The sequence below is a fragment of the Podarcis erhardii genome (genome assembly GCF_964252035.2).
Source record: "Podarcis erhardii genome assembly, chromosome: 11".
NCBI classification, from domain to species: Eukaryota; Metazoa; Chordata; class Lepidosauria; order Squamata; family Lacertidae; genus Podarcis; species Podarcis erhardii.
In genome coordinates, this window is record NC_138501.1 from 17,300,509 (window position 1) to 17,317,105 (window position 16,597).

At 42.9% G+C, this 16,597-nt stretch overlaps 1 protein-coding gene across 2 annotated transcripts in view; it reads left to right on the plus strand.

The window, feature by feature from the left end:
- Window positions 1-16,597, plus strand: part of DTWD2 (DTW domain containing 2) — a 766,281-nt gene that overhangs the window by 42,403 nt on the left and 707,281 nt on the right. For both annotated transcript variants that reach the window (XR_014161118.1, XM_081880576.1), the window contains exons 2-4: window positions 1,366-1,456; window positions 2,173-2,267; window positions 11,825-12,014. Coding sequence is in view for 1 of the 2 variants with exons in the window: in XM_081880576.1 (XP_081736702.1) it covers window positions 1,366-1,456; window positions 2,173-2,267; window positions 11,825-12,014 (376 nt within the window). In the remaining variant the exon portion in view is untranslated. The remainder of the gene's footprint in view (window positions 1-1,365; window positions 1,457-2,172; window positions 2,268-11,824; window positions 12,015-16,597) is intronic.

The following is a 16,597-nucleotide window of genomic DNA, read 5'->3' on the forward strand; positions in this document are numbered from 1 at the left end:
GCCTGGGTGGGAGATTTATATTTGATTTTAATATTTGTATTCCATTTTTCCAGTGACAAATTCCATGCTCAAAGTGGCTCACAAACACTATACTGTCAAACACAATAAAGCAAATTAACAACAAATTTCATCAAAATGATTTGTGCAATTCCATAAAGTCATAGTACGGTAATTCAAAATATCAGAAAATATAAGAAATTATTTATCAAAATGATTAATACAGTTCAACAAAGTCGTAGCAACTGTGTACATCACATGGTGTTCCACTGAAAAAAAGGGGGATATAAATTTAAGAACGTCTAAGACACTATGGACTTCCTTTCTGTAGGACTATCAGGGCCGACCCTGCTATTGGGCAGAGTGATTTTATGTGTTATGAAAAGTGAGCAAATTGTGAGTTACATAATTTATTATTGATGTAATTGTTCACTTCTGGGAGAAAGTGCTTGTGGGATTTTCCGTCTTGGAGGAAAATAACTTGGCCAACCTTGTATACTATGCTCCAAGATTTGGAAGAGAAGATGCTATTTTCTCTTCCACCTCAGGCAGTACAATGTGTTGGTTCAGTGCTGACATCTATGCCATACTGAGTGATGGTGCCTTGCTGAAAGCTACATGATGACCTTTGTGGCAAGGATTTGAACACGTTGCTGGAACCATTCATCCTCATTTAGTTTCTCTGGTGTGAAGAACGAATGAATGGTAGATGCAGACTTTTGAGCTCTTCTTTTGTACAATCCCCAACGACAAACGTAAGGGCAGAAGCAGTGCTCTGTAGATTAACCCTAAATGATAGGTATGGTTTCTGAACACATGTTCTTATATCGGTGGAAGTTGGTGTGTTCAGGCACGTTTAAAAATTACTCTGCTTGGAGGGTGCGTGTACATGTGGTACAAGTCAAATATTTCCAACTCTTCAGTGTTTCTGAATTTTCACCGAAGAGTCTGTTTGCTTGTTTTAGAGCGCTACAGAACCACACAGTTGTTTGGGTTTTTTCAAACGTAGCAGAAAAGCACTCAGGCAAAGATGCACGTGTTACATAATAAAACTGCATTATATATTAACTCCTGCTATAAATATATGCCTGCCAACCTAGCAGTTCGAAAGCACCTCCGGGTGCAAGTAGATAAATAGGGACCGCTTACCAGCGGGAAGGTAAACGGCATTCCGTGTGCTGCGCTGGCTCGCCAGATGCAGCTTGTCACGCTGGCCACGTGACCCGGAAGTGTCTGCGGACAGCGCTGGCTCCCGGCCTCTAGAGTGAGATGAGCGCACAACCCTAGAGTCTGGCAAGACTGGTCCGTACGGCCAGGGGTACCTTTACCTTATTAATATATATATTTCTACTCCTTTCTATCCTATAGCCGTCCTGAGAAGGTGTGTTTGTGTCCATTCTTGCCAGTCCACCCACTGAAAGTCTCCACCTGTTTGTATATCATCCAGCATCCAGCAGAGGTGAGTAACGTTGTCGGAACTGCAAAGGTACAACTAGCAAGTTAGCTCAGCAAACAGGAAATAACACAAGTGAAAACTGGCTTAAGCCCTGTGAAATTCAGTCACTTTTGAAGCTGTTACCAACCTCAGCGACAGTCTCTAACCTTGTATGCTAAAGCTTACTTGTTTTGTGTTTGCTCAAGCTGTTTGTTGTTTTCTCCTGTGATGAGAAAAATAGTGCAGTTTAGTACATACTTCCTTTCTTTCATTGTAGCTCTTTTGATTATTGGTTTGCAGATATTTCTGATTTTAAGTGTGAAATAACTTTCCTTCACTTTATTTTTTCTGCCAGCTAGAAATAGCTATGTTACACTGTATATAATATCTCCCAATCAACACACATTATTGTTGCAAGCTTCACATGATTATTAGGCATTGCACAAATACTGTAAATACAAATATAGGTATATGTGGTTCATTTCCTGAATATTTTTGTTTTCCTTCTTCGTACATTTTCAAGTTCAGGTATATGTTTGCTTGGTAATAGGTTGGACCCAATTGTTTGGGGATAGGTATACCATTATTTTGCCAAGGGATAATGGTTTTTAGAGGTTTTCTTCCTTATCCTGTGAGTCGTAGTGTTTTCAGGTTTATAATACAGGCAAATCCAGTTTTGCGTGTGTTCAAAGAATGACGTAAATCTCTTTGTTTTGTTTTTATAACCATATGAACTGAAGGAAAGTAGAGTACTACGAACTGTACCCCTTCTGGCTGCTTGTCTACCTGAAGAAAAATGCAAAGTCTTGATTGGTCGTCGCTTCAGTGAAGACAGGTAAGGAGCACTGATTGTTTAACTTCCATTTCTTCTATGAGCAGTTACTCGTAATTGTAAGTTAACTTTGTGTTAATTGGCTCAGTGTTTTATAGTGCACATACAATGAAGGTGAAACAAGCTAATGTTCCATTGTGCCTAAACGAAATAAAACAAATTTTAGACACTCCCAAGCAAATGGCAATTCTTCTTTTTACATCTCCATCTCCAAATCCATCATTCATGCCCTGTTTATTTACTATATGAATTCCTTCAGATCTGCTTCTTGGCTTTTTGCTATATATCTGCTATATATATAATCTTTGTCCAGTTAGTTGACGGTGCCTCACATAAATGTGTGTTTCACTGCCATTTTCTTTGAGTAGGATTCACCTAAGTTGTTGCGTACATGAAACAATGTCTGCTCACACAGTAAGACAGGCATGGCCAAACTTGGCCCTCCACCTGTTTTGGGACTACAGCTCCCATCATCCCTAGCTAACAGGACCAGTGGTCAGGGATGATGGGAATTGTAGTCCCAAAACATCTGGAGGGACAAGTTTGGCCATGCCTGCAGTAAGAATTTCCCCTGTCTCCTGCCTGCTCTACACCACTGCACCGCCTAAATTTGTTTTGGCAGGATGGGGGAACCCTCAGAACAGGTTTAGGGGATGTGTGGGGTGGGAGTAGTGGGAGGAAACTCTCACTGCATGAGTAGCCCATGCATGGATACCACCCTATGTTCACATCTAGTATAAGACTCTGGCTTTGCGTCAGGTTTGCATCCATTCCAAACTTCTAAGTCACATATCTCCTAACTCTGTGGGGGGATATATCGATTTTTTGCCCATGAGGAGCAGACTGCAATGTTGACTTCACTCAGCGGTATATCACAGGTGAAACCACCAGCGCTTCTGAGTCCCTCTGTTAGCAGGATCCACTGGAGGGAGTCAAAACTCCCTTCCTCCAGCAGGCACTGCTAGCAGAGGGACTCATGAGTGGCGGTGGTGGTTTCACCAGAGATATGTAAAGGTAAAGGACCCCTGCATGGTTAACTCCAGTCAAAGGCGACTATGGAGTTGCAGCGCTCATCTTGCTTTTAGGCCGAGGGAGAGGGTATTTGTCCACAGCCGACTTTCCGGGTCATGTGGCCAGTATGAATAAATCACTTCTGGCGCAACAGAATACCGTGACGGAAACCAGAGCGCATGAAAATGCCGTTTATCTTCCTGCCGCAGCGATACCTACTTATCTACTTGCACTGGCATGCTTTCAAACTGCTAGGTTGGCAGGAGCTGGGACAGAACAACGGGAGCTCACCCCGTCACGGGGATTCGAACTGCCGACCTGACCTTCTGATCAGCAAGCCCAAGAGGCTCAGTGGTTTAGAGCTGTGATGGCCTGGGATTCCGATTCAGAGGATGAACCAGAGGAATCCCAGCCTGCACAGGAGTCCCCGCCTCCAGGGCCGGCTGAACTGGGGCAAGGCCTAGATGCTGAAGAGCCTGCACCTGTGGCAGAGCACCGGGAGCTGGCCCCAGGTGAAACCCTTCTGGCCCCAGAGGGGCTTGAGGACTCAGTGACTACAGGTGAGCCTCCTCCAGGGCCCAGTAACCCTTCGGCCTCTCCTGATCTGCAAAGGCTTAGGGCAGAGAGGCGAAGGGAACTGGTTGCTCCCAGGAGGAGTGCTCGCCTTAAGGCCAGAGGAGGCGGGGCTCCTGGGGGCCGGGACCGCCCCTGGCCTTAGAAGAGGATAAAAGCCCAGTCAGCCCGGCCCCAGGTTGCGGGAGCAACGTCGTTGTTGGCTTTGGACCTTCCTGTGTTCCTGATCCCTGCTCGGCCTCCTGTTCCTGACCATCCGGTGTTCCTGTACCCTGCTCGGCCTCCTGTTCCAGCGTTCCTGTTCCCCGCCCGGCTCTCTGCCTCGGACCTCGCCCCTCTTCGTGTGGACTCAGACTACGCTCACGGTACCTTTCCCCCGGGTCCAGCACAAGAGCACAAGAGCACTGGAGCTGTCTCAGCTGGGAAGTGGGGACCTTCCCAATCCCCAGCTGAGCTGCACACACATGCTGCGTTGTCCCAGCCTGCGAGCCCCTCGGTGAAACCGCCGCAAGGTGAGAGCTGGGGCAGTTTCACCCAGTGTCTCACGGGCAGAGGCTAATGCATATTGTTTTTTCAACATCGCGGTATATCGCCAAACCGTGATGTTTGGCTGGTGATACGCCGCCATGTTGAAAAGCTGATATTGCCCAGCCCTGCTCTGGGCAATGTGTTATCATCTAGATGTCTACTGATCAGGATGCAAGTTACTTCTCTTTTCTCAAGGAAATAAACCAGGGGTCAGCAACCATTTTCAGCTGTGGGCCAGTCCACCGTCCCTCAGACCATGTGGGGGGCCCGACTATATTTTGAAGAAAAAAATGAACGAATTCCTATGCCCCACAAATAACCCAGAGATGCATTTTAAATAAAAGCACACATTCTGCTCATGTCAAAACACCAGGCAGGCCCCACAAATAACCCAGAGATGCATTTTAAGTAAAGCACACATTCTACTCATGTAAAAACACCAGGCAGGCCACAAAAATAACTCCAGAGATTCATTTTAAATAAAAGCACACATTCTACTTAGGTAAAAACACACTCATTCCTGGACTGTCTGCAGGCCAGATTTAGAAGGCGATTGGGCCGCATCCTGCCCCCAGGCCTTGGGTTGCCTACCCTGTGTAATAAACTATAAATGCAAGAATTAGTATTAGTAACTCCTGAACCTGCTTGTGGAATCTAAGGCATCTCAACCCTTTTTAAGCTACTCTTTTTTAGTGTTCAGCTGTTACCTCATAAGAGACCGCACATGGTATTTGTATCTACTCATAAGAGACCGCACATGGTATTTGTATCTACTGAGTTTTCCACCAGTTTGGGTTATTATTATTATCATTATTTATCGAATTTATATATCGCCCTATACTTGCGGGTCTCACTGTGGTTCACAGAACAAAATGAAGATATAAAACCACAAAATACATAATAAAAATAAAAACAATAACCCAGTAGCCTCCCCTCCTTTCTGACTCATGGCTAGCATCCTTTGTATCTCCCTAGTTCTTGGTCCTCTAACCAGAGCCATCTTCAGAACAGAGTGCCCTTTGCACTAACCTCTTGTCTTCTGTCTTTAGTGAAGTTCTAGCCCAGTTTATCCTGCTTCCACCTAGGGAGTTGCACTCCCTAGTCTGTCAGTATTTAGAGAATTGCCACCTGAGGAATTCCGACGCTGAGTCACAACCACTGAATGAAAAGGCGCTGGAAATGTCTGTTCAAGGGCTGGGGGTATAATAAATGTGATGGTATGAGCGGGAAAGATAAGATGTTTTGAGAAGTACGGAGAAATGAAGCAAAGCACGCCCCAGCCCAAAGGCACACTGAAGCAGCATAACATGCACCTCAAGATCAAATTTTAGATTTCATAGTGTGCCTACTATTGCTCAGTGTAATCTTCTGCCAGAAATCTTTTCAAAGAAATGTTATTAACTTCATAGCACAGGGGGGGAAAACACCAAGCATTTTATCTATTTACCGTCATGCTTAATTTAAAGTATTCCATAAATAAATAAAGCTATATCCTGCAATGTATAATACTTTATTTAATTATCATTGTGTATTTTTGGCCAAGTGCTTGTTCTATTATTCATCATGAAAGTTCTGATGAAGTGGTGAAACTATTATCCTAGGATTTATCTAACTCTTTTAAGAGATATTTTTACAAGCATTTTAAAAATCATCAATCCTTTTTCAGTTGAACAGTAGATTATCCTAATACAGTGGTACCTCAGTTCTCTAATGAAATCTGTTTGGCTTCCGAAATCCATTTGGAAACTGAGGCTCATTGGTTGCAAGAGCTTCTTGCACTCAGTGGAAGCCATGTCACATGTCTGGGTTCTGAAAAACGTTTGACAACAGAAGCATTTACTTTCAGGTTTTTGGTGTTTGAGAACCGAAACGTACAACAACGGAGGCTTTCAGAAACTGAGGTTCCACTGTACTTGAAAGCAAACACTACCAACAGATTAGTAATAAAATAATCAATTTTTCGTCTCATTAAGTTATTTTATTGGCGCTTTAAGGATGATTTTGCACTTGGTTAAATAAACTTTGGTGCTAATTAAATTCTTTGAAAGCCATTTCTCCGTATTATCATAGTTCTGCATTTTTATTTTTATTTTTTTTAAAGCTAAAATAAACCCATTTGTTTTTTCTGATATTTTATATATATATATCCTCCTTTTATTATTTTAGCATCTTTGAAAGCCCCCCCAAGACCTTCAATTTTAATTTTAATAAATTAAAATGCTATTGATGTTTCAGAGGTACTTACGAGAACAGAATCGTCATACTTTGTGCAGACGAAAAGCAAAACAAATCTAAATCTTCAAAATTCGTCACAGATTAACCTGAAAAATCAATCTGAAAAGCTTTCTATAAACTTGCAGCACTGAACAGCTGAAATACAACTAAAATGTATTGGAAATGAACAAGTTTAGTGGGGGGGACAGAATGGGCAAGAGTTTACCTCTCCAAATTCAAGGTGGAAGCAGCATTTTTGGAATGCTCATGTCTATAGAGGAAATATGAATAAAATAAAATAAATGTAGCTCTCAAGAGCAGTTTTGTGGTGATGGTGCCAACTAATTATGTGATGTATTTTACTGAGCGCATTGGCCATAGACAATAAGTATGGTAACTATCCTAGGAAAAATTCAACTTTAGAGATAGAGTGCAGAGATTAATGTTATCAAAGTTTGTTTCCTTTTTGCCAAAAATAGAAGAGAATGGCAAATATAATCTGGGGTTTTCTTTATGAAATATAAGTCTGATAAAAGTAACCTGGAGTCTTGGTCTGTAGTCACAACTAGCATTACAACAGACAACATTTTAGTTTTAGATTCAGGAAAGCAAAATATATCCAGGAATAGCATGAAATCCCTGTCCTTTCTTAGCTGAAATTGCATGGCCGTCTCAGCCCTGTCTTAAAAGTGGAGCAGCATTTTAAGCGGCAAAGAAAAATGTAGTTCTATATAATAAAAATATGGCTTCCAAAACAAAAAGGACTTAGAATTTTAACCTCTCTTTCAAGATGGGTTTTGAAAATTCCCATACCGCCCTACAAGTATCTGTATGCATTCTTAAATGGAAATTCTTCTGCTGATATATCGGCAAAGGAGTCTGGTTTCTTATCAATTTGCCACAACGCACCATCCACAAATGTATGAAGGACAATTTATACTCATATCAACCTGGCTCTGCACCAAGATCTTTGGAAACCATTCTGCATAGTTTCCATACTGTCTGAGATGGGGTAGGTAGCACTTAGGGAGAGGCCCTCATCAGTTGTTGCTTCCACTTATGAATTCTGCCCCCCGAGGCTCATCTGGTACCTATAGAGATGTGTTTTTTAAAAAATAAAAATCTAGACTCTTTAACTCAGGCATACGCAACCTTGACCCTCTAGATGTTTTGGGACTACAATTTCCATAATCCCTGACCACTGGCCCTGTTAGCTAGGGATCAGGGGAGTTGTAGTCCCAAAACATCTGGGGGGGCCGAGGTTGCCTGTGAAAAGTATGTTCATTTTGGGGTTGAGAGGACCAAAGAAGGGAGCATGTTCCTGTGTATGTAGACCAGTTCTGTGAAACATGCACCACTTCTGTGGAGACATTTCCTTCTGGCTTCTCATATCAGTTGAGGATTATGATAAAGGCGCAAAACCCACTTTCATGTATTTTTAGTAATGCTCAGTCCTTAGCGGCTGGAAAATGCTTGAAGTGGAGTACCTCTGCCTCAATCAATGCTTTCAGTTTGTCCTCAGTTTACATTGAAGCAGCTGCCAGGCTTTTCTCAGCCTCTTTGAAGCACATAAGGCTCAAGAGGAAAGTCCTTTCTTTGTAAGAAAATCACATGTGTATATAGAATGCAACTTTTATTTTTCCCTTTACATCCCGAGATGTAAGATCTTTACAAATCTGGCTCTGATCTGGAGGGGCAGGGGAATGTTGAATTTTGGGGTTCCCCTTCCCTGTGATTCCTTGAGTCTTGGGAACTTCAAAAAGGATGAAGCCACTCTGATTGAAGTGGGATTTACTATTAAAACACCTGCCACTCTTTGGTACTGCAATATCCTTGTTTCATGCTTTGTTTCATAATGGTGTTCCAGTCTTCTATGGATTCACTCCTGCATAGGTTGATACAGTAGGACAGATTTTTTGTTGTTGTTGTTAATTTAAGTAATCTCTATGTTAAACACAGACCATTGAAGCTTTTATTTTAATAGTTAATACAGTGGTACCTCGGGTTATAGACTCTTCAGGTTACGTGTTTTCGGGTTGCACACCGCGCCAAACCTGGAAGAACCGGAACGTGTTACTTCTGGGTTTCGGCGCTTGCGCATGCGCAGAAGTTCTAAATTGCGCTTTGGGCATGCGCAGAAGCAGCAAATCATGACCCGCGCATGCTCAGACGCAGCGCTACGGGTTGCGAACGTGCCTCCCGCACAGATCAAGTTCGCAACCCGAGGTTCCACTGTACTACTGTATGATTGGGTCAGGGATGAATGTCTTCTCAGGATCTCCCTCAGCTCTGTGATTCTCTAGTTGCAAGCCTTTGGCTTGTGAATAAGGAGGACTTCTAAAATGATCAAAGCAGTTGCTTTTGCTAAGTTGATAGCCTTCTCCAGGTCTGTTAAGTATCTCTTCCTAGTTGGTAAAGTATGATTCTCTTAATCTCAGGTTGTGGGTTTGAGCCCCATATTGGGCATAAAGATTCCTGCATTGCAGGGGTTTGGACTAGATGACGCTCGTGGTCCCTTCCAACTCTGCAATCCTACACTTTTAATGTAAGCTAAGTAGCAGCTGACATATTGAGGTGGCAGTGCTTACTTAGCCGCCCAGAGTGGCTGGGGAGACTCAGCCAGATGGGCGGGGTATAAATATATTATTATTATTATTATCATTATTATTATTATTATTATTATTATTACCCCAACCTCCCAACAGCTGTGTTGCTGCTGATTACTAGGAGGAACAGGCAACGGCGGAGGAAGCCGCTCGGGCGCCTGGGGCGGTGCGCCCAGGGGTGGTGCGAGCCACCCATAGGGGCAGGGCGCACCGCGGGGCCTCTGGAGTCTGCCTGCCTCTTCCCACTCAGCTGTCCTATAGCTGGGGGGAGGGAGATGCAGTGGGCAGACCGTTTGGGCAGCGCGGAGCCTGTGCGTGCCCAAGCCATTGCGTCTCTCCCACTGCAGGCCCCGTGATGAGTGCCGCCCGGCATTTTGTCACCCCTCTCAGTGGTGACACCCCGGGCGGACCACACCCCCCACCTCCTTCCTCCGCCCCTAGCAACAGGGAGGTTGGCAAAGCGATCCTGTTGATCTCACTGACCTCTCTATTGCCTTACCCCTCTCCCTCCCAGTAAGCAACAGTGACTTTGTCAGGAGGTCAGGTGAGTACTGCTGCTGAACCATGCCATCCACTACTAGCTAGGACTATAAGTTGTCACAGAAACTAGCTACAGTGGGCGGGAGGCATGCCTTTCTCCTCCCCTATCCTGGCTGGAGGTGGTGTCATCAAGCCTTGTTGGCCTGTGGCAGGAAAACCAGCAAAGAACCCTGTAGCACCTTAAAGAGCAACAGAGGTATTATGACACAAGCTTTGCGGGCAAAGTGCATTTCATCGCATCCTGGCAAATGCGTATATAACTGTAGAGGAAAAAGGGTAAACTGTGAGACCAGAGGGAAACCTAATGTAAAAAGAAAAAGAAAGTGTGCCAAGTTTAAAGGCATGTAAAATAGGCACTGTGGCCATTCATAAAGTTGTGTTGATGAGAATGCAGACATCCTGGCATAGATAAAAATTAACAATTCAACATTAAATGTGTTTAATGCATTGTTCGGTGTTCCTAAATCTAAGAGCTGAATGCAGTCATTGGATCATTTTATAGCAACCGCCACTCCCTAATGTCCATACATGGTTTTTGCTGCCTCTGAAGGAATGAAACTGTTCCACCATTTTATGTTTTCTTCTTTCTTATAAAATGGTTGGCTGCTTCCTTTTTTTTTTTTTTTTAGAGGTCTACATTATACAGAAGGGTTCAAAGTTAAGCCTGAGAATTTGCCAAAGGGAAGTGAAACTTATAGATTTAATAGGGGGAAAGATGTTTGGGGAAATAGAAACTATACCAAGGTTCCACTTCCCCCTCTGATTGACTAAGACATTTAGGGAGGGAGTTGAAATAATTTACATATAGGGAAGAAAAAGAGAGAGGGGGGAATATGCTATAGGGTAGAGAGAAAGAGTTGAGGCACGGGAAGCTAGCACAACTGGAGCAATGTAAAAGGAAAAGCCTAAAGAGAAGACTGCAAATGAAACTAGTCCCTGAATTCTGAAACAGATGGATATTGATAAACACAGTCTTGTCTGCGCTTAGGATCAGTTTGCCTTGTATTATTATGCTCTAACGGGGAATTGTTCAATTGTTTTATAAAATAGGTGTTTCTTTAAGAACATCTTTTTTCCAGATTGTGTTACCCTGTAAAAACCATAAGTTGAAAATTGTGGTTTTTGAGTTTAAACAACCCGACCCCATGCCCAGTTGCCTTCCAAGTCTAGCCAATAGAAATGGTTGACTGGGACATTAAAAAATAATACTTCCAAAGATCAAAGAGCTGTTTCATGAAGGCAGCCAAGGAAAGAAGATAAAAAGGTAAAGGGACCCCTGACCATTAGGTCCAGTCGTGGCTGAATCTGGGGTTGCGGCGCTCATCTCGCTTTATTCGCCGAGGATGCTGGCGTACAGCTTCTGGGTCATGTGGCCAGCATGACTAAGCCACTTCTGGCTAACCATAACAGCACACGAAAACGCCGTTTACCTTCCCGCTGGAGTGGTACCTATTTATTTACTTGCTTTCAAACTGCTAGATTGGCAGGAGCAGGGACCAAGCAACGGGAGCTCACCCTGTTGTGGGGATTTGAACCACCGACCTTCTGATTGGCAAGTCCTAGGCTTTGTGGTTTAACCCACAGTGCCACCTGTCTCTAAGGAAAGAAGATACTGCTTGCTAACAGTGGGGAAGTCATCAAAAAAGGAGGGGTTGGCAGAGCTGGTTTGCTTGTTTCCTGTCCCTCTCCTGGGGAAGTCTGGTCCATCACACTGCTCCTTGCACCCCACTATTGTTCTGCCTCCAAAGGCTAACAGCTTTCATTCACCAAGTTAATAGGAGTGCAATATACAGGTTTCTTTCCCCGTGCATTTAGGTAGTCCTTGTGAGAAAATGGTGTTGGGTGAAATTATTTGGGGAAGATTGTAAATAAGTAGTTTCATTCCGATGAATGAAGAATTGTAAGTTTCCTAAGCCAGTGGGGCTAAGTATGTTAAACAGATTTCATATGTGTGAATACTTAGAATCCAGGTTTATCGTGAGGTGAAATGGGATAGGCAGGATCGAAAAAGACGAGCAAGTTCTATATTTGTACTTCTCAGAAAGAAAGAAAGAAAACACTAAAGTCACTTTTTCAATATTTCTGTAGGTACCCTGAGCTGGCATCTGTGTGCAGAAATAAAAATACCTTAATATTATATCCTGGAGCTGGAGCAGCAAATTTGGAAGAGGTCGACTTGAGCTCACCTGATCCCTATGTGATCATTATCATTGATGGAACATGGAGCCAGGCCAAAGATATATTCTTTAAGAACACCCTTTTTCGAATACCTAAACAGGTAAGGTTTAACACAGAGACTTAAAAATGAAGTGTGCTTCTGCCTGAGTCAATTCCCTTTGCAGACTTGCAGACACCTGCAACACAGCATTTGCATATACCTTTTATTATTAATTTAATATGGAAAATGCTGCTCCAAGTGCCCCCCCCCAATGCAATTATGCTTGGAACTGTTAAAAGTTGTTACTGTTGTTGTTGAAAACAATTTTTAAAAAATAATCATTGGGGTAAAATTCTTGGAAGAGATGCTTGAATAACTCATGACTGGAGTTTTTGCTGACCAACGGCTTTACATATTCACATGTTGATGTAGTAGGAGGGTCCTCGACTCCTTTTAGTAGCTGAAATACTAGTCATGTTTCATGTTGTTTTTACTCAACTATGCATTTGATCAATACCGTGACCTAAGAGAAATTTTTACAATGATGACTTCTGCAGCAACACCTGGTATAATCTCTCTTCATCAAAAGTTATCTTCAGCAAAGGTAACCTTTGATTACATTGACAATAGCCCTTGTGTGCTTGGTAGAAATTCCGCATTTAGTATGCTGTAAGCCTTTCTGACAGGTTTTAGATCAGGCTGAGAACTGCCAGGTCAGCAACTCACAGAAGTATAGAAAACTGCCTTATACAAGTCAGATCGTGGCTCTGTCTAGCTTGATAGTATCTTTATATTGACTGACAGCAATTCCACAGAGTTTTAGGCAGGAGTCTTCCCAGCCTTATCTGAAGATGTCAGGATCTGAACCTGGAATCTTCTTCATGAAAAGCATTTACTGTACCACCAAGCTGCAGTTCTTCCCCAAACCACAAGCCATTTAATATTAAACATAATATGAATTTATTTAGTTATTTTGTTTATAGAAAAATATTGCATCCTGCTTTTCTCCTGCCTTTGAAAAGTATCCTGCTTTCTGACTCCAAGAAGGGGTTGCAAATGAAGTATAAAACCACAAAGGTCAAAACCAAAATACTGTTATCATTAAAGCAGTTGCAAAAAAAGCTAAAAGCAGCACACACAAAACCCCCCCACAGGACACAAAGAACACAGAAACTGGAGGTAATTATAAATTAATTAAATTGATCAACAGCAGAATTGAAGGCTTTTTCTCCTTTAAAAAGAGTATTCAAATGCCAGTGGAACACAAATAGAGGAGAAAGGAACAGTGGAGCAGGGAACTCCTCACGAAGGGCACTGCCTCAGAAAATAGAAAGGCAAAATGATATACAGTATATCCAGATTTGTACAGTGGTGCCTCGCAAGACGAAAAGAATCCGTTCCGTGATTCTCTTCATCTTGCGGTTTTTTTCGTCTTGCGAAGCAAGCCCATTGACGGCTTAGCGGATTAGCGCTATTAGCGGCTTTTAGCAGCTTAGCGGATAAGCAGATAAGCGGCTTAGCGGCTTAGAAAAAGGGGGGGGGAGTCGGAAAAACTTGCAAGACATTTTCATCTTGTGAAGCAAGCCCATAGGAAATTCGTTTTGCGAAGCACCTCCAAAACGGAAAACCCTTTCGTCTAGCGGGTTTTCCGTCTTGCGAGGCATTCGTCTTGCGGGGCACCACTGTACTTCTACAGTGGTACCTCAGGTTACAGACGTTCAGGTTACAGATGCTTCAGGTTACAGACTCCGCTAACCCAGAAATAGTACCTCGGGTTAAGAACTTTGCTTCAGGATGAGAACAGAAATCGCGCGGCGGCAGCGGGAGGCCCCATTAGCTAAAGTGGTACCTCAGGTTAAGAACAGACCTCCAGAACTAATTTAGTTCTTAACCCGAGGTACCACTGTACTGAGATTCAAAAATAGAGGCTAGAATGGAGGTCTGTGAATAGAATGCCTTATATCTCAATGTATGGCCTGGCTAGCTTAATTGGTTAGAGGGTGGTGGTTATAATGCCAAGGTTGCAGGTTTGATTCCCAAATGGGACAATTGCATATTCCTGCATTGCCAGGGGTTGGACTAGATGATCCTCAGGGTCCCCTTTCACCTCTACAATTCTATGATTTGATAGAAGTGGAATACTGATCATCTGTGTAGTGTTCCAAGTGAGTAAGATTTTTTTTTATAAAAAAAAGATTCTCTACCACAAGTAAGGTTTGTTACCTTCTCATCCGTTTAATGTTTGTTTTGCTTTTGTTTATTAGTTTTATTAATTTCAGAGTGGTTTTCATGGCCTAAATAAAGCCTGAAAGAAGAGCAACTTAAGTTAACGCATCCTGAAGCATTATCTAGAGACATTTAAAAATAAAAATGAATTAATGCATCGTTCCAGCTCGCAAGCTCCGTTAGTTATGCTGGTCCCTATCTGCTGTAAAATTCTCATGCAATTTATTAATCCGTTCCTTCCGCATATCATTTTTATTCTTCTGTTACAATTTCTTTTTTAAAAAAATTGCTGAAGGTCTGCCCATACGTGGAACTGGAACCATCGGTACAGTTCTGAGTTTGGTCATCTTAAGCATGGTGAACGGATGGCTGAGAATTTTGTCGCGTAATCCTAATTGATTATAGGTTGTTCCTGCCCACCTCCCATGCGATTGGACTAGGATCTGGCCCTTACATCGTTCAGAGATGAGGGGCCCAGACATTGAAATAGTTTGGAGCCAGGTTTTTCAGTTTGAAGGGCAAGAGAATCCAACAAAGAATGGCAGAGTTTTGAGATGTGTGTTGGTGTGTTTAGTGCGTTGTATGAAATTCAGTGGGGGTACAGGGTTTGTGTATACAGACTTAGAAGATCTACTCCCTGTTTAGGGGTGCATGTTTGCTTCCAACACAGGCTGCTTATATATTTGTAAAATAAAACTAATATCACAAAGACACCGTAAGTCCCCAGTGCTCATTCAAAGGGTCTAAATCCTGTAGCATCCCTATTGGAACTTTCCACTACTTGCGGGGTGGGGAACACATTGTCTTGCTGTTATTGATGTACTATTAAAAGCAGAAAATCTTGACTCCACATATAAAAGAAATACAGTCGTACCTTGGTTTTTGAACAGCTTAGTTCTTCAACGTTTTGGCTCCCGAATGCCGCAAACCCAGAAGTGAGTGTTTCAGTTTGCGAACTGTTTTTGGAAGCCAAATGTCTGATGGGGCTTCCACAGCTTCTGATTGGCTACAGGAGAAACCGCACTTTGGTTTTTGAATATTTTGGAAATCAAATGGACTTCCGGAATGGATTCCATTTGACTTCCAAGATACGACTGTATAGGGTGGTGTCAGGGAACTGCCATCAGAGCTGGAGGCGGAGGGAAGGCTCCAGAGGGATGCCGGAGAGGGTCCCAGTAGGGAGAGAGGCAGCCCATCTGCTGGGGAAGGAAATCAGCGTAACACCAGTGGAGAAGGGGGGCAGAGAGGGGATTTGGAGAGGAGGCTCCAAGACTCTTCGCCAGAAACCAGCGGGGAGAGCACGGGTCCTCCACTGCCCACTCCCTCCCTGCGCAGAAGACTTCCGTGCAGGGAGAGTAGGAGGAGACTTGGCGTCAAAGAACTTATTTGCTGGAAGAGGTTCAAAAAATGCCCACTGATGGATTCTGCCAGCGACTGAGACAGCCACGAAGTGAAGGGCTGTCCAGACAGAAAGGGTTCAACCAGGCAACCAAGCCAAGAGTGGCGGCAACTTACGCACAAGCAACCCCTAGAACCATTGCAGGTGGGGAATTAATAAGTCTAGCACTCTCTTAGCCAGTTTAGGATTGTGTAGTGCTTAAAACTTGTGATTGTACATCTCCCTTTTGGGTTTGAAGGAACTAGAAGTCAAGGTTCAGGAGAGTCTACAATTAGTAGGTGCAGGCAGTAGAAGGGAACTACTATTGCTAATGCAATTTAATAATAAATTCCTTTCTATTCAAGACATGCTTTTTTGAGAGATACTTCTAAACAACAGAACAGATACAGGGAGCTCTCAGATCTTACCGTAGCAACTAGCAACATGAGTTTTCTATGAGAAAAAAATATTCACTCATTCATAAAGGAGCGGCTTGAGGAAACAAAGATCCCATACAACTAGGGCAAAGTTTATATATATGTACTGTGTTACTAAGATATTGGGCCACACTCCACTCAGGCATGACTAGGCTAAAAATGGTTAAGAAGCAATAGCTACAAAGATTATGCCTTTTTGCTGTTGTTACAGAACCTGAATACTCATTAAGTGGTCAGTTCACACAGTGAAAATTGATATGCTGAGAATATGGTCAGAGAGAGTCAGTCAGAGGTTGGCATGTAAGGAAATGAATATTTCAGTTGCTTTGCTGCACTCCCAACACCTAATTCAGCCCTAGCTTTTTAATACAGCAAAACTACTTAGAATGGTTGGGTCATGGCATGGTAAACAAATGCTTTTGGCTTGGTGTAAGGGGAAACAATCTTACAGTTTTTGCAACATTTATCACCAGTTGACCATAAGATGTAACCTGTCAAAGGTGTGTGTGTGTGTGTGTGTGTGTGTGTGTGTGTGTGTAATTTGCTAACCTGTCAGTGCTAAACTCAAACTAAGAGCTTTCTAATAACTTTAAATCTCATTCTGCATTCATTAGCTGAAACCTCTTTGGAACTGTGCTAAACAGCTGAAAATGAGACATAAT